Genomic DNA, 19,065 nt, shown 5'->3' on the forward strand with positions numbered 1-19,065 from the left:
GATGGCTATTTTCACAATCCAGGACACACACACACACACACACACACACAGTGAATTTCAGATACATAAACCTGATCACAGTGAGTTGACGTGGGAAGGTGAGAATGTGTAGAGGGGTTTCCCAATGATAAGGAGGGAGTGAATTCAAGGCACAACTGGAGAACATGATGGTCAGTTACATGTGTTCCATCCTGTTGGCTCTGACTGGCTCTCCGTTAGGTGGAAAGGTTAGTCACAGGGAATAAGGACAAGTGAGATGTTTTCACTAGGGGATAAGGAGATGGAACTCGCTAATGACAACAAAAAGATGGATCATGGTGAAGGTCAAGCAAAGTTGGACACTGAATTCATGAGGGAGGTTCCATTCCCTAGACTTCATAAAGTAGGTGACCCTGGCAGCTGGTGACTCTGTCACATATCCCAAATCTCGTGAAACCGAGATTATAAACTTGCGAGTCGTATGTCTCCTCTGAGAAGAGTCTAGACTGGTGCTCAAAACTGGGAAAGGTGCTCTCTGCTCTGCAACATTTTTTCCAGGACTCCAACACTTCTCTCTTTAATCCTGGGACCATGAATTTGTCTTTATGGCTACAGAGTTGAATAGTTGGACATCACATCCAACTACCAAGTAAGAAGAGATGGTAGTAAAGACTGTTTTCCAATTCTGTGTCCTTTATTCAGAAAGAGGAGCCATCCCCTAGGACTTCTGTGTCACTGAGCAGAACTGTAGCATGTGACATGGTTGTTTTTTGAAAGGGGTAAAAGCCAAGGGCTAAGCTTCCCACCCGTAGCCATCACTGGTACCAAGACAACATAATACGTTGTGATTACCAAAGTTCTCTTCAGATGTGAGACGTCACTGCATTTCTCTAGGTTTCTTGCATTCCAGATTTGAAATTACCAAACCCCTCATACAAGGGGGGATATTAAAGACCAGAGATACTAAGATTTGTCCCTCAAAATTAATTCTAGAAAATAGCTTACAAGAGGATTTTAAGAAAACTGCTGCTAGGCATGGGAGAAAGATCCCAAGAATGGAGGGAAATTGGAGGAAGAATGCAGACCGGGAAGTTTGAAGAGATGGCTGTTCTGTGACTGCCTGATTCAGGCTGGCTCCCGGGGGGGAGGACACAGACAGCAAAACAGGTAGTTCAGTTCACTGTGCTAGGAAGCACCTAGAGTGAGGGCTGGCCTTCAGCGGCTTGAAAATTCATCAGAGAAGACTTTGTTTTTATCAGAGTCCGATGATGTTAGACACCAAGACCATTCTAATTGAACTGGAGCGGAAACCAGTTTTCTGATAGCATTTATCTGTTTTGTGTGTGTGTGTATTGGGGGGCGGGGGGCGGGGAGTATGGGGAAGAGGTCCTGAAATGGAAAGAGACACAGGATGGAATGTCGTGTTAGCTTAAGGGGCCTGCCTGCCAGTGTACCATTCTTTGTGTGTGTGTGTATGCAGCCTACGATCATGTTCCCGTGGGTGTGTACATCCAACTGTGTGCACATGCGCGTGGAGGCCAGAGGTTGTTATCACGCGTCTTCCTTGATTGCTTTTAGTGTTTGAGATACAGTCCTTCGCTAAATCTGAAGCTCACCGGTTCGTCTAGGCTAGCTGTCCAATGAGCCCCAGGATGTGGCTGTCTGCATCCCCCAAATGCTGAGAAGGCTACTGTGGGTCACTATGCTGGGTTTGGGCGCTGGGGGTCTGAACTAGGGTTCTCACACTTGTGTGGCCAGTATTTTACTGACAGCCATCCACAGCCCCTGGTGCCCACGTTTGATGAGATTCTTCCTTCCCTTCTCTCTCGGTTTACGTCTTGAGCTTCCTGCCTCTCTCTCCATCCTTTCCTTCCTCCCTCTCTCTCCTTCTTTTTTCCCTTTCTTTGTCCTCTTTCTTCTCCTCTTATCGACTGTCAACTTTCAGAGTATCGATCCATTTGAGAATCTGTTAAAATATTTGATTGCTTTAAAAGACTTGAGGATACAACTGGGACAAGTCTGTAATCCCAGCACTCAGGGGTGGCAAAGGCAAGTGGATCTCTGGGAGCTCGAGGACAGCCAGGGCTACACAGAGAAACCCTGTCACCAAAACAAACTAACAAAAATGAGGACACAAAGTTGGGTGGATATGAGTCTGAGGGGGTGGATCTAGGAGGATTTGGTGAAAGGATGAACATGAACAAAATACAATGTATGAAATTCTCAAGGAACTAATAAAACATTTTCTTTAAGTTAAGTGTTTTTTTTTTTTTCTTTTCTCCAGGAAAACCCATGTGTGCCTATATAAGCCCTGGATTTGGTTTTCTTTTCTTCTCCTTTTCCTTTTGTTTGTGTACGATATGTTCATGTGCTTGTACATGTGTGTGCGGGTACAAGCATCCACCTGGGCATATGTATGCTGAGCAAGAGGACTTTAGAAGTCCTGCTTGGTCATCCTCTACCTTATTCCCTGTGCAGAGCCTCTTACTGACCTGGGAGCTTGCCTTTAAGCTGGCTGTCCAGCAAGCCCCCCAGATCTCTCTGCCCACTTGGGATGCTGCTGGTGAACAATCCTGAAAGCTTCTAATGATTTTTGTTTTTTGCCCAATTTCTGTATGGGAAGGAGAGCCAGAGTGCTTAGGCAGATCCTCTGCAATCAGGTCAGAGTGATGTGGTAAACGCTGGCATTGCGTCCACTCGGAAGCCCGTGTGCCAAAGCTAAAAGGTAGCATGCTTACACGAGAGCGTGGTGTTTTGTGCTCTTGATGCTTTCTCTTGGTGGCCCCATCCTGTCTGCTGTGGCTGTGAAACTGGCCAGCTGAAGCCAGTTTGGCTGGGAGCTCCCTAGGCCATATGGAAGCACTTCCCTATAATCACACTTTGTGTGAAAGAAATGTGGGAAACGAAGCCATGGCTCCCCTGAGCGTGCATCGCTGAGGCCTGCGGGGTCCACGTAGCTCCTAAGCCCAAGACTTTGCCAAGCAATCATTCCTGCCTTCCCTGGGACTCTCCTTGAGTCAAGACATGGCTATGAGAGGCTATTGGCACAGCCTCGTACTGGATAAAGCGCAGAGGGCTGCACACAGGATATCAGCTCCATCTTGCAGCGACGCAGACACAAGGTGTAAGAGCCTGGAGCCAAAGCTTTAGCTATGAGAAAAATCAGAAATGAATCCAGATCCAACACACCAATTTCCTGTTCGGACTCGGGCAGGGACTGAACGAACAACCAGCATAAATAGATTTGCATGTTGGAAAAGAAGCTGGACGCCACTCAGGTTCCAAGGGAGAAAACTCCGGTGGTCTTGAGTACCAAATAATTATGCAAGATGTTTTAAATGATAGGGCTGGAGAGATGGCTCAGTGGTTAAGAGCGCTTGCTGTTCTTGCGGAGGACCTGAGTTTGGTTCCCAGCACCCACATCTGGAAGCTTACAACTGTTTGTAACTCCAGATCCAGGGGATCCAAGGCCCTCTTCTGTCCTCTCAGGAGGGCACACACAATAACCTAAAAATCAACCTTAAACATCTAAATGAATAATATTTTAGTTGACTAATAATTCTTTACATGTGTGAGATACAATGTAATTTTTTTTTTGCTTTTGTTTGCTTGTATTTAAATAATGGGTTGTTTTAAAATTCTTTTTTAAAATATTTTGTCTGTATGGGGTGTTTCGATTGCCTGTATATCTGTGCATCACATGCATGCAGTTCCTACAGAGGTCAGATCCCTTGGAACTGGAGTGAAGAGTGACCGTGAGCTGCCGTGGGGGTGCAGGTCCTCAGGATGAGCAGCCAGTGCTCCTAACCACTGAGCCACCTCACCAGTTACAGTGTGATGCTCTGACGTACGTGTATAGTGTGGAGTAAGTGGAAGTAATTCACATGAGAACGGCAACACAGAGGCAAACACATGGATCTGGAGTCTCGACATGCACTTAGGGACTTCTAGGTTGGTCCCTTCCTTCCTTCGGTCTCATTCACTTGAGGGCATGAGGAGGCAAGTAAAGGAGCCCAGCTTGTCTGTTCTGAGCTATAAAGCCATTGTGCGAAGCAGTAACTAAGCTTGTTGTTGCTAGGGCCAAGCGGGAATTATGCCAAGTTTGGGTGTCATGATGATGACCATGTGCTTGGTATCCTGGTGTCACATTCTGGGCTGGGTGGACCATGAGGCTGCCTCAAGGTGTAAGGCGTTTTTCTCACCACGCACTGTCCATTGCCACGTTGAGGGCCATTTCCAATGGTAACCTACAGATTCAACAGGAATTTGGGGCAGGGAAGAAGACTGAATCTGAGATAAGGGGTTTGCTAGCAGATAAACAGCTTGGTTTTCATCCTTCCCTCTTCTCATCACTTCTGTCACCTCGTTCATCTTTCTGTGGCAAGGTTCTGATGATAAAACTCTGACACTGGATCCGTGGCTGATGAAGGGAGAATCAAACACATTCGTTGCTTTTGAAAAAAAAATATATGTTTTATGTGTATGTGTGTGTTTCCTGCCTGCATGTATGTGTGCATCATGTGTGTGCCTAGTGCCTGTGGAGGTCAGAAGGGGGGTGTTGGATGCCCCTGGACCTAGAGTTGTGGATGGTTGTGAGCCACCTTGTCGGTGCAGGGAACTGAATCCAAGCTCTCTGCAAAAGCCACAGTGTTCTTTAGGATAGAACTCTCTCCAGCCTCCCTCCCTCCCTCCCTCCCCCCTTGGCATTGCTGCTTTTAATGGGATGGCTCCTTCCATTCACAAAACCTACAAGTGACACAAAACAAATAGCTTAGAACTGGCAATTAGCTCTTGTCTGGCTCCTTTGCATGTTTCTGTCTATCTTCTAGTTCCCCTCGAAGAGAAAAAGTGGCATGTGGACCTTGTTGAGAAGGATTGTCATAGGCTATATTTCCACCGCAAAGGAGCTAGACCATGAACTTCTCACTTCTTTGTGAAATAATGTTGTACTTCTGGTAAATTCATAGCCCTTCCCAGAGCCCCTGTCCTCTGACCTCCACAGTGTCCTCTGTTGCCATCTACTTCTTGAGTGTTAAGGTACAATCACGCTGGGTTTCTGGATGCTTCTAGAATGCCAGGGGTCCTTTCTAACTTGGTGCATGAACCCATTCACACCCTGAAATACATTTCCTCAGTTTCTTAGCATGGCTATCTGGTTCTCAGTTTTTGCTTCAAGCAGATAATCTGCCTGAAGCCATCTCTTCTTCTTCGTTTAGCTCCTGCTGAGCCTTTGCTCAAGAAAGCACTTACTTTACTTGGTGTTTGACTTGCATCTCACACTAACGAGGCTCTACAAGAGTCAGCACCACATGTGTTGTGAAGTCCACTTTATTCCTAAGGCTGGGCCAGTATCAAGCACACCCTCGGAGCTCAGTTAACATGGAACTAATGAGTGTGCTCACTCAGCCAGGCGTGCTTCTGCTTCCTACTATGATTTCAGTGGTGCTGGATGGTGTTATGCAACAGGCTTTGCCTAGATTCCAAAGGCCGCTGTAATAACCTCAGCTTGGCTGCCAGCCGTTGCAAGCACAGGCAAGATGCTTCAGTGACTGAAACCTTGGCTTTTTCATCTGCACAGTCACAGTGTGAGCACAGGGGCGTTCTGAGACCTCGTCTAGGGCTGGAATTATAAAAAAATATAACCGCAGCTTATGCATTGTTTTAAAAATAGACTTTGGGATTGAATGGGGGTTGAAAAGTGGGACTTAAAATCTTATACCAAACAGTTCTCCAACATTTTCATGAAAAGATTTCATAGAGATGGCGAAAGAGCCAGGGGAATGTTCTATGCCCCACCAAAATGAATTGGAGTGAAGTCGCCTCTTTGCCCTGAAAGCTCTTTGGTTACATTTGTACTTGTACTTGCCACTGTCAATAGCTGTGAGCTAAGCTCAGTTATTAATACACTGAAATCCCCTCTTGGTGTGTCAGGTCTCTTTCAGGCTCCTTCACACCTGATCCAACTCCTGGCTCATGGTATGTTCTCAGTGAGAGGGTATTGTCTTGACCTGAACAGAGGTGAAAAGCCCACTTGGACCAACAACTCCACAGCAACAAATCCCAAGGGCCCTGAATGAAATGGAAAGCCACAACTTCCAGTGTTACCCAAGAGACATGACATGCATCATCCAGATGAAAGTTCTGGGTCTAATTAGTTGTCAGGGTGGTGGTGGTGGTGGTGATGGTGGTGATGGTGGTGGTGGTGGTGCTGCTGCTGCTGCCTCTACTGCCTCCCTCCACTGGTTGCATGTTTATTCTGTAACAGGCACATTTTTTTATTGTTCCAATTTACTCTTATCAGGTACATACTATCATGTCTCCCCATCTGACAAATGGAGAGATAATCCCAAGGCAATGAAGTGCCTTGCTTTAGGTTTTGAAACCCATGAGTAGCTAGCTGGAATGGTTTGGCTTCAGGTCTGTGTGCTGAGTGAGCATGAGGTGAAATGTATTCAAGATTTAGAGTGATGGGCCTAGGGCAGAACTGGAAAAGGGGATGGGTATGGCTGCCTCAACCAACATACCTCTATTTCTCCTTAGGGGAGCCTAGCTCCATGGGACCTAACCCAGCATGCAAAACAAGATCGCCTAGATCGACCCACCTTAGAATCCTCAGCTCTGCCCAACAAATTACAACTTCCTGGTGGGGGAGGGGCCAGGGGAGCAGAGAATCAGGTGTGCCACTAGGTTTCCCATGTAGTTGTTATGCACCTCTGGCTAACACTTCAGGATTTTCAGCCTCAGTTTACCCACTCAAGGCAACTGACGAATTTATTCCTGCCAGATTTATCCTAATGACTTAGATGCCATATTCAGGCAGAGAAGAGGAGGCACAGCAGAACATCTGAGCAGAACTTTTCTAGTAGAGGCTGTGCATTACACCCCCTTCCTCCTTCCGCTGTTCAGTTAGCTGTGGAAGTAAGCATCAATTCAGATTTGACTAGACACAGTGCTGGTTGCCTCACTGTTTTGAGGTAAAGGCATTGTGAGCCAGTAGGTAAATGTGTCTCCAGGTTCAGAGCACAGTGACACAGAGGCCAGGCACTTAGCAATGCTTGACTTCCATGATGTCGCCTTATGGCTCACATGGTGGGTGGGGAGAGGATGTGGGGAGAGGTTCCAGGCAGAGCAGAGAGAGAACGGCCATCTCCAGCTTGCAGCTGGCCACTCTCATTGAATCAGCCCCTTGCTGTATTCCTGACCCGTATCTGCTTCTTACCGTTCCTTTTCCTGCTTCAGCTCATTAGCTCATTTCGTCTATGCTATCTCCATGTGTGGAAAGCTGCCTGGAAACCTCCTGCAACTTTAGAATCTGGGCAGCCACACACCAACCCTCCCTCCCTCCTGCACAGCCAGCCGCTGCACCATGGAGTGACAGCCGGACTCAAAGCAGATTTCACCACCGTAGTTTTGAAAACCTGTCAGCTTCTGCTTTTCTCAGTGTGACAGAAGGAACTACCTTGAGTCTAAGCCATGCTGAATGGCTGAGGTAATGACGGAGCAGAACTGACCACCACGTTCTTTCAGCTGGTACACACGTTCATAGCCAATAGCTCCTTGTAGAGGCAAGCACATTATTTGTAGTTTAGGGGTCTAACTCTTATGAGTACTAGCATCTGTTCAGATACCTTTCTTCCTGAAAAAAAAAAAAAGACTTGTATGTTCTGTTGAATGATACATATATGTGTGTTTGTGTGTGTTTGTGTGTGTGTGTGTGTGTGTGTGTGTGTGTGTTTAGATAATAGAAGGAGAATATAGATGAGGGGTACCTCAGGGTTTCGATGGCTGTAATAAAACACTGTGGCTTATGGTGGCAACTTATGGAGGAAAGAGTTTATTTCATCTTACAGCTCTCAGTCACACTCCATCACTGAGGGAAGTCAGGGCAGGAACTCAAGACAGGAACCTGGAGGCAGGAGCTGATGTGGAGGCCATGGAGGAGTGCTGCCTACTGGCTTGCTCCCATGGCCTGCTCAATCTGCTTTCTAACACAACTCAGGACCACCTGCTCAGGGATGGCACCACCCACAGTGAGCTGGATCGTCCCTCACCAAGCATTAATAAAGAAAATACCCTGTAGATTTGCCTATAGGCAATCTTGTGGAGGCATTTTCTCAGTTAGGATTCCCTCTTCCCAGATATGTCTAGATTTATATCAAGTTGACAAAACCAACCAGCACAAGGGGTAAAGAAAAGTAACATGATAATGTTGGAACAAACAAGCATTTAAGCATTTAGCAGAAGCCAAATCCAACCAATAGAAAAGGTCACACAAACACAGACACAGACAGACACACAGACTCAGTCACTCAGACAGACATACACACACACACATATGCACACTGGGAATAGGAAAGTGGAGACGTTGCCAATGTGAGGGTTTCTGGAATACCTTTTCCTTGCGTTATCTTGTAATATATATTAAAAAACAAAATAATAAAAATGTGTATGCTGATATACTTGGACTTACTAATGAAAATAAACAATTTGATATAGATTACAGTCTTGGGCTGTAGTTGATGCTCCTTGAATCCTTAATATTGTGAGCACAATATTTTTTATATTTTAAATATATATATTTTAAATAAAAATATATTTTTATATAATACATCTTTTTATTTAAACAGGGTCTCGTGTAGCTAAGAATGCCTTACACTCCTGACTCTCTTGCCTCTGTCTCCAAAATGCTGAGACTATTCAGTGTGTGCCATCATACCCAGGTCTACCTCCTGTGTGTCTCATGACTTAGTAAAGCCATGATCCACAACTAAAGACTGAAAAAAAATAACAAGAGGGAACAGCTGGCTTTGAGTACAGTGTATGCGTGCGTGGGTGTTGAAGCCAGTGGCTGCAAACTCAGTCTGTCTGTGTAGTGATTGTGAATCAAACAGTTGTGCCATAAGGAACGTCTGTGGTGAACCCACTGGAGAACAAGGTAAGCTGGCCTCTCAGAAGAAGAGCTAAGGGGAGCTTTTGGTTCAAGCCTTGTCTCTCTGGCTTAGATCTGGCTCTAGGATGAACTAGAAACGTGAACACATTCAGTGTTCTGCATTGCAGAGATGGGTTTCCACTAGCACAAACATGGCAGTTTGTCTCAAGTTACTTAGCATGGTGTGTGTGGGGGGGCATTGTGCCCAGCCGCCACCCGACCCAGCCTCTAGTGTCACCAGTTTCTTCTATGAGCCTTTTGCAAATATTTCTCATCGAGCACTGAAGGCAAGCTCTCAGAGCAAATACTCTTAGTTTCATTTCACAGGTAGACTTGAGGCAGTGAAGGGAAGCGATTGGCCCTGGGCCACATGCTAGTTCTAGGCATCAGGCTTCAGTCTGGGATTATAACCTCTGTTCGACATTGCCTCTGTCTATGCAAATCCTGCCTAAAGACTGAGAAGAAAGGCCCTGGAAGATGGCGCAGTCATTGGCAGTCTCAAGGATATCACAGGACAAATTTCAATGAGAAGATTTGGGAAGAGTTCCAAAATAATCAGTGTCCCGCAGGAACCACTGGCCGCCATCACCACCTCCAAATCTGAGCGTTCCCAGATGTGGGCCTCTTGCCATCCGTATGATGGTGTGGAACACAGAGGAGGCTGCTCGCCGGTGGGACACACTTCAGCCCCTAGATTCTGCTGTGATGGAATGTGTGGGATTTGATGGTACCTCAGACTTGCTTGGCATTTTCATCTGTGCAGCCATGGTGGGACATTCCCAGAGGCTCTTATACTAGTCCGTACCTTAGACTGATCCACAGCTCTCTGCTACCCCCAGACCCAGGGGGAGTTTGCCAGGAGGCCTAAGAAGTTTCTCATTCTAATAGGAAGGACAAACAAACCATGAGAAAGAAGGCTAACACCAGATCAAATAGCCTGTAGGTTAAAAAAAACAAATCAGCAAAAACAAATGCTTTATATCCGTCAATAATCTACAGTTTGTGAATCAAGTGCTACCAGATCTGTCTGATTGACTAGCAGGCTTTCAAATCTTAATTATTATGGTTTGAACCTCAACTCTTTCCTGCTGAGTCTACCTGGCTTGGTCACCAGCCTTTGGCTGTAAGCTACTGTGAGAGAGCGCCATCTTTAGGAGGTGGGGCCTAGTGGGAGGAGGTTAGGGGTCAGGTGGTTAACCCTGCTTTTAATTTTTTTTTCTTTTCTTCCTTTCTTGAGACAGGCTCTCACTGTGTGGTCTAGGCTGGTCTAGAACATATGATGGTCATCCTGCCTCAGCTTCCCTAGTGCTGAGATTACAGGTACTTACCACCATGCCTCATACGGGGTCCTGCTGTTGAAAGGACCCTTGGGGCCCTGGGATCTTCTCTCCCTCCCTGCTTCCCAGCTGTCAGGAGTTGAACAGTCTTCTTCCATTGTGTCCTCTACATGCTGTCTCTTAGCACAAGTCCAAAGTGATTGGGCCATGAGCTGGAGCCTCCAAATCCATGAACCAAAACACAGCTTTTCTCATTACAGGTATTTCCTAGAGAGACAGAAAGCTAACGCATGCAGCCTATGTGAAGAAATGTACTTTATGTGTCCTCTATGTGTAAAAACCCAGTTGCAAAGCTACGCCTGATGGTATGGTCCAATAATCCATGCTTCTTAGGAGTCTGAGGCAGAGGACTGCAAATTCCAAGCTAGTCTTGGAAACAGCATGAGTTCGAAGCCAGCTCTGATGACATAGTGAGAGCTAAGAAGATGACAGCAGATATAGCTCAGTGGTAGACAAGAACACTTTCTCCAAATACAGAAGACCCTCAGTTCAGTACTGAAAAGGATATAAATGTATAAAAGTGATTATATTCCAGGTTCCAAAGAGTATTGGGGAAGAAAATCCCAATAAAAACAGAGAGCAGCTGAAGAGGCCTCGCCCTGCAGCTGCACCCGCTCCTCCCTCTCCTGCTGCAGAGGCAACAGGCTGCCTTGCTTTCCAAGGCTAATTAATCCCTCCATCTGGGCCCTGGACTTCAGCCCCTCTGCTTCCTCAGAGACCTCACTCCACCCATCAGCCCCTCTCCTTTATCTTCCCTCCCTTTCCCATCAGGGCTTCGTATGGCCAGGTCTCTCCCATCTTTAAAGAATAATTTTTAAAATGTGTGTCTATATACATGTCTATAGGTACATATGTGCATATCCAAAATATATGAGTGTATAACTTTTATGTTTAAAGTACGTGAAATGTGTTTTCATCATTTATTTCTTTTACATCTACATCAAGGAAATTCTTTTAAACACACCGGTCGGTCTCTATCCCTGCCCGAGTCCTTCACCGACTTCTGCTGCCAAGTGTTTGAGAGACTGTTTACATAGGCTGTCTCTACTTTTTCATCAGCGTTCATTCCACAGATCGGAGCCTCCTTCGAGACAGCCTGCTCCTGAGCATGGGAAGGCTTTTCCGAAACTCATCAACCATCCCCTCACAGCTCCACCCCAAGGCACCTAAAGCCACCGCCCAGGTCCTCTGTCAATACCTCAGGCCTCCACCCACCACCTCTACCAGGGTTCACACCTGGTCACTCTTAGAGCCAGACTGTGCCACTAGACACAAGTCAGTGAAGACACTGCTGACAAGCATTTGTGACTGCATCAGGCCTCCCCTTGTGCCCCATGTGACCTTGGGGTTGCTCTTGCTTTGGGCCCTATGGGCTGGTGTGGTGCAGCATCCTCAGCATCACTTGAGTGGCCAGAAAAGCAGGCATGCTGCTTCTTACCTGCACAGATAGGGCAGGTTCCTTGAGGGTGAGCAGGAATCAGCTGCAGCAGATTTCCTGGTGATTCATACGTAGGATGAAACAGTGCATGCGTGTGTGTGTGTGTGTGTGTGTGTGTGTGTGTATACGTGGGTGCGTGCACATGTGTGTGCAGGGAGAGAGAGGGAGGGGCAAGATCTTCGGGGAGGAAGACGGGACTGAAAAGGTACGTGTGTGCGTCGAGTTTTCCCAGACTATTTCTTGAAGATGCTTTTTTACCAATGTACATTTTTTGTCAAACAAACAAACAACCAAAAAACAGGCAGCTGTGGCTGTATGGGTCTAATTCTGGATTTTCTTTCCTGTTCCCTTTATCCATGTGCCTGTGTGCTAACTTTTGAACATTTCAGAGACTGAAACAGGGAAGTCACGGAAACAAACATTCTGGTTTAGAAGCAGCACTTGGAGTGCAGGTGTAAGTTACTTTCCCTAGAGCCTAAAGACATTAAGCTCTGTGGAAGGCCCCCTTACAGGGCGACCCCGGTTCTGCACCTCTGCTGTTGCCATTGCAGGCCCCTCCAACGGGAGCACAGTGGGAGACCTAGGCACTGCTTTCCTCTGTCAGGGCATCTGGCCTGCATGGTTTCACATGAAACTGTGGCAGTGGACACACACACACACACACACACACACACACACACACACCACACACACACTTCCCAAGGACACTGCAGCCTATATTTGTAGTGATACTGTTCGCGCCAATTGATCTGCTCAAATGGCTCTTCATTGATTCAAAGAAGGTTTTCTTTTGTGTGTTCAAAAATACAGTTTTAAAGCTGCTTTTATTACATGTCATTTGCTCTACGTTTGTTACCATAAAGTCTAGACTATCCTGGCAAAAAAAAAAGCCAAAGTGGTCAACAGGCAGTGTGGTCAATTACAGTCTAAGAACCTACATGTTCTTGCACTGGTGGGTCCTTCTCAGCAGGGGTGAAGTGACTGAGTGTGTACAATCTAGACCAACAACTTCTACTATGAAGTTGGCGTGCTTTCATCCATGAATCCTAACCAGGTCTGTTCTTTAACGTCGTAATACTATTGACAGTTGCCTCTATCACAGGTGTTGGCTGTGTGAGTGTCCAACACCTGCATGACGCATTGTGGGCCTTCCAGACAAATGCCTCTGAGAGGCATGCACAGCCAGGTGATGTCAAAAGTTTCCCGGGCTGGGGAGACGGCTCAGCATGGAATGGCAAGCAAAAAGACCAGATCTTGGATTCCCCCAGACTCCACGTAAATGTCGAACGGGGATGGTCACTCACCTGTAATTGTGGCCAGAAAGGAGATCCCTGGGGGCAAACTGGCTAAGCAAGCTCTGGGCTTGATTGAGAGAGCCTTAAAAAAATGAAGAGGCACTTAGGAAGATTCCAGATACCAACCTGAGTCTCCGTGTGCACAGGCACCCACGGGCATGTCCCGATACACGCAGAGATGGGTGTACGCATTCACGCATGCCGTCCACACGTGTGCATAATAACAGAAGGAAAATGTTCACACCTTGTTCTCATTCACTGAGTTTTGATCAGTTGACTCTCTAAATTTTTCAGTATAGGTAGGATTTGCTAACTGATGTACTTGGCTGCTGTAGACCTTGTGCCTGGGTTCAGTGTTTATGCTGCGTTTGCTTTACATGCTTCATTTGCCCACATTCTAGCTGCTCTTAAAAGACACGCTGCTGTGGACACCGCATTATGACTTATGGTCAGTCGTCATGAACTGGTCCTTTCCTTCACTGCATTTAGTTTTAAAAACCTCTCTACTCCTTTTTGTGTAGAAAACATTTTCTAGGTATTGACTTTTCAAAGAGTTCTTTTTGGTTGCTTTTCAGAATGTCCTAAAAGTGTCTTATTATTTTTTGTATTGCCATATACTTTGAAATGCTGTGTGTGTGTGGGGGGGGGGGGTTTCTAACAGGCAACCAGGTAGCTGACAACTTTTTTTTCTAACCTTCATTCTCTGCTTCAGGGTAAAATAGAGTTCAAGGTCTCTGCAGGCCTCTCTGGGTTAGCACACAGCCCTATGTACATATAAAAGAAAAAAAATCAAGTTCAAGAAGTATACTGATATTAACAAATTGCTTTAAAATTCCACTATCTAATTACATCGTAAATATATTTATGTGTTTTAATGCTCTGTGATGCACAGTATGCAGACATAGTGCATATTGGGTTCAAGCACAGCATTATGCAGTGGTGTAGGCACACACAAACGTAAAATAATCTAATCCCAGAGCAGTGAGTATTCTGCTCACTGTGCTGTGCCTACAGACACCACTTCCCATCACAAAGAATGAGGGTTCATAGCGAGCCAATCACAGTTTGAGTCAGGAGATAAACATCATACCGTCATGGCACTGCGATATCTTTTCGAAAACTCTTAAAGACGGGCTTTGGAGTTGGGATGAAAGGACTTGGAGTTGATACAAAGAGTCCTCAGGAAGGCGACAATGTGGCAATCTGAACAGGAACAAGAATGATAATTACAGCCAAGTTAGTCATACAAAATACATTGACAGTATTAAACCAGTCCAAATAATACTAGAAAATTACCGTTTGCCACATGCAGTTTATGGTTCTAAAATTGGTAAACAGAGAAAAGGCTTTTCCATACAAACCACAGCCCAGGGGAACCAGATGGCTGATGAGCAGGTGCCTCTCCTTTTGGGAGTTCGAGCTCCTAAATGAAGACTAGGTGGAATGTGGTCATGTGAAGGGTCTTCAGTAACCACCAGTCACAGGGAAGAAGCGCACACTGAGCTTCCTGCTGTGATTCAGAGGAGCTACAGACTTCAGCTCTAAGGAACTCTCACCTAGCAGACCTGAGCTCAGGGAGGTCTTCAGGTGGCATCCACTATGTCATGCAAACAGGGAACAAAACAGAGGGAACCAGTGTTGAAATGCAATATAGAGAGCAGAGACAAGGTGATAAATGACAAGTAAATGTCACAAAGGAAGAAAGAAGAAAAGCGCAAGTGCTTACTCCTTAAAAAGTTGCAAAGAAGCTTGTCACTGTAGTGCACACTTTACAGTCTCAGCACTAGGGAGGCAGAGGCAAGTAGGCCAGCTTGGTCTACAGAGCAAGTTCCAGGACAGCCAGAGCTACACAGAGAAATTCTGTCAAGAAAGAAAGAAAAAGAAAAAGAAAGGAAGGAAGGAAGGAAGGAAGGAAGGGAAAGAGGAAGAAAGAAAGAGAAAGAGAGAAAAAGAAAGAGAAATAGAGAAAGAGAGACAAAGAAAGACAGAAAGAAAAAAAGAAAGAGAAGGAAGGAAAGAAAGAAAGGAAGAAAGAGAAAGAATGAAAGAAAGAAAAAAGAGAGAGAGAAAGAAAGAAAGAGAAAGACAGAAAGACAGAAAGAAAAAGAAAGAAGAAAGGAAGGAAGAAGAAAAGGAAGAAAGAAAGAAAAAAAGGAAAGAAAGGAAGACAGAAGGAAGGAAGGAAAGTAGGAAGGAAGGAAGAAAGAAAGAAAGAAAGAAAGAAAGAAAGAAAGAAAAAGAGAGAAAGAAAAAAGAAAGAAAAGAAAAGAGAGGGTATTCCAAAGAGACTCAAGGAAACTCCTGCCCTTATTTGAAGACTAATTTGAAGAAATAAGAAAACAACAACAAACCAAACAATAGGGTAAGGATTTCTGTAAGCAAAGGAGACAATGAGCAAAATTTGTAGCAACCAGCATTTCCAAAGCCCTGGAAATTAACCAAAGGCTTGCAAAAGTCTGGGCGGTAATTATTCTAAGAAAAACATGGGGTAAGAACAGAAAAGACTGTGGGATATCAACTTGTTTATTTCTGTCTTCTCGTTTTCTACCCCCATAGTAACCTTTTTTTTTTTTTTAAAAAAAAAAAAAGCTCATAACCTGAGTGAAGGCCAGCAGCTTGCAGACTCTGCAGGAATTGGACTGGGTTTGGAGCCCTAAAAGCCCAACTCCCAGTGGTCATTACTTGGTGTGTGTGGTAGTTTCCTGGAAGAACCCACTCACTACTGCCTGAATCTGACCTGTGAACTTGCCCAGTGCAGATAGCCTCCCCATGGGAGTTTGATTCAAACAATCAGAAGTCCTTAATGTCAAGGCTACACGAGGTCATTGGCAACTATCAAAAACCTTCAGGGGAGGAGCTAGAAAAAAACCATGTTCAGTGTATTCCTGGGAGTTTTCAAAAAGACATTGCTGTGCTGTGATGGTCTGTATTTCCTGACTCAAACTGAGATTGGCTCTCTAAAAAGCCTCATTCTTTGTAGTGGGAAGTGGTGTCTGCAGGCAAGCTTGACGACACATGCTTACTGCGTTAGATTACGTTTGTATAACTACACCCGTGCATACTGCTTTGGACTAACATAATATGCGCTACATTTGCATAATACGTATCACTTAGCGTTAAAATACATAAATATATTTAGATATATAATTAGATGATGACATTTTACAGCGATTTGTGTAATATCAGAATATCTCTTGAACTTAATTTTTTTATTTTATAATTACAGTATTTTAAGATTTTTTTTCCCCAGATTCCATTTGCACATGTTACTATTTTTCTAATTCCATTGACAAAAATCTACGGGAAAAATAATGGTAATTTTTGTTTCTTTTTCCCCCCCATGGAAATAGTTTTAGTGGCTCACTATTGAGTCTGCCCATGACTCCTAATGTTCTTTATCAAATTGAGGATGTTTCCTCTCTCCCCAGTGCTAGTAAGACTCGTATGAGCAAGGTATGTTAAATTTTAGAACCGTTTTTTATCTATAGGTATGATTTAAACCAAGTGTTTGTTCCTCTGGTTTCCCAATACATTGATACAGCTGAATCAGCCATTCACGTAAGAACTGTTTCATTTATTTGTGTGTGTGTAGTTCGTTTGAGAGAGTTCAGGAACTATTTGTTTTGTATTATTCACTATTTTTAATCTATAACCTTAATCAAATGGATTCATATGCATTCGTTTTCTGGGCTTCCTTTTTTTCTTTAATTAATTTATTTATTCACTTTACAGCCTTCTCCCTCCTATCCTTCTGACCCTCCCCTCCCCTTCTCTTCTCCCATTCCCCGCTTCCATTCTCTTCAGAAAAGGGAAGCCCCTACCCCGTACCAACCCACCCCAACAAATCAAGTTACATCAGAACTAAGCACATCCTCTTCCACTCTGTGTGTGTGTGTGTGTGTGTGTGTGCACGTGTGTGAGGGTTTTAGAGTTATGCTGATCTTGACCTTGTTATTGACAGCCTCTCACTCATTCTGTCATCTGGAGCGGAACTGTTTGCTTAAGTTTTTCTAAGGTGCTCAGAAAACTCTGGGCCCTCCCCTTTTTGCTATTAATAATTATTTCAGCTTCAATCTTTCCAATTTAAGCTTCAAACTTAAGTAAAAGTATATAGCATACTGTATACTACATAAAAAGCCCATCTTATTACAGGACATTCAGAAAGCATGAGCCCGTGTCCTCTGCTCCCCGGTTCTCTCTCCATCTCTCTCGGATCACCAGTGGCTCAACGGGAGCTCCTCATAACACGTGAAGGACGGAGGAACCGAAGTGCCTTGCTGTTACTCTCAGTAGCGAGCAACCACACAGTTGTCTGCCTCACTCTCCTGTGTGTACAAGCTCATCTTCCCATTCACACACAATATAGTGTAAAATGTGAATGTAATATTGTGTTGCATGGATTGCTGTAACCTACACACATATGAGAATGAAATCCTGAAGCATTCTAATGAGGGATCATACCATGTGTATTTTTAAAATTGTGATAAAATATATAGACTCATGAGTTACTGTTTTAACCAGTGTGTGTGTGTGTGTATGCATGTGTCTGTGGAGGACAGAGATAATTTCAAGTGTATCCACCTCCTTTGGGGCAGTCTCTCATTGGCCAGAGCTCACCAGTTAGGCTATACTCCCTAGAGCCCCTGGGGTCCTCTTATTTCTGCCTCCCAGCTCTGGGACTAAAAGCATGTACCACCACAGCTGGTGTTTTTATGTGGGTGCTGAGGATTGAGCCTGGGTCCTCAGGCTTGCAAAGCAAACATTTTACTCCCTGAGCCATCCCTCAAGCCCACCGTCCACCACCACCGTTTCAGTCAATTTTAAGTGTATGGTTCGGGGGAACCAAAAGCATCACCTGGGACATCCCTTGTCTTCTGAAACAGAAGTTCTCTGCCCACTTGGCAACACCTCCTTATCCCTCTTCCTCCCAACGCCCGACAGTCCTGCTTACTGTCCCTGTGAACTTGCCTCTGTGTCCTTTCACAATCGGTTTCACTTGATACAGGTTCTTCCCAGTTGAGCCATGAGAGCTCGTGTCAGGATTTGCTTCACCTGCAGGTACAACTGTGAGGTTTTAATCCACCTGCTCACACTCCTGGGTCTTTAGCACGTGAGTTTTCATTACGTTTGTCATATTTCTTTTCTAGGGGAAGAAAATGTGATTGCTGTTCCCTTGGGCAGTCGAAGTGTGAGAATTACTGTGAAAGGACCTGCCCGGCTCTGTAAGTAGAATTTCGCCTTAGCATGTCACAGAATTTCCTGAAAGAGCGTCAGGCAAACAAGTGAAAACCCACTTTCCTTGTTCATGGTAGGGATTTCTGTCCAGGATACTCAAACAGCCTACGTCTTTAGGAACTGTTTGAAATACACTTTGAATTGAAGTGGAATTACATCACTTTACCCCTCCCTTTTTCCCATCCAGCCCCTTTCATATGCTCTCCCTCAAGCCCCTCCCACTCTTTTTCTTTGATTATTTGTGTGTGTGTGTGCAATCTGAACTGTTCTGTACTTATGTTTTAGGGTGGAAAGAACATCAATTTGCACTTAAAAGTGTTCATGAGTAAGAAAATCAAATTGTATGTAAAGTAATTTGTACAAGGACTCAAGGATCTTCTGGAGATATCTGAAGCTTGGGGCTAAAAGAAAAAAACAAATTAAACATTCCTCATCCATGACCTTTGACCTGGAAGGACAAACTTTGCTGCTGATTTGTCATGGCTTCCAGCCCAGGTGTCAACACGAGCTAGTGAAGGCTTTGTGGGATACAGAGAGTATCTACAGAAGTGCAATGGCAGTGTTTCTTTGGCAATGTCAGCTGGCACCTCTTACCTTAGAGTGTTTGATCTCTGAGGGTGTCCAGAAGCTGGAAGTGTCACGGGTTTTCTTCCTCTCTTTCACGGCGGTGCCTTTGTAACCTCAGGCAAAACTTCCTTCATTGTGTCCAGAAGATGGAAGGTCTCAGACCGGTCTCTGAGCTTGAAGAAGTTTATTGGGTTTAAAGGCTTGTTTGTATGTGTGAGTGTGTGTGTCCATGTCTACATGTGTGTTCACAGGTATGTATATGTGTGAGTGTATGTGTGTGTGCAG

The 19,065-nt window shown here is 44.9% G+C and overlaps 1 protein-coding gene across 1 annotated transcript in view; it reads left to right on the forward strand.

Moving 5' to 3' along the window:
• Adamtsl3 (ADAMTS like 3) overlaps nucleotides 1-19,065 on the forward strand; it is a 272,928-nt gene that overhangs the window by 135,933 nt on the left and 117,930 nt on the right. The window contains 1 exon segment of the mRNA XM_055623245.1: nucleotides 18,126-18,200. Within this exon segment, the coding sequence (XP_055479220.1) occupies nucleotides 18,126-18,200 (75 nt within the window).

Source organism: Psammomys obesus, unplaced genomic scaffold (assembly GCF_907164565.1).
Source record: "Psammomys obesus unplaced genomic scaffold, mPsaObe1.curated_primary_1811, whole genome shotgun sequence".
NCBI classification, from domain to species: domain Eukaryota; kingdom Metazoa; phylum Chordata; class Mammalia; order Rodentia; family Muridae; genus Psammomys; species Psammomys obesus.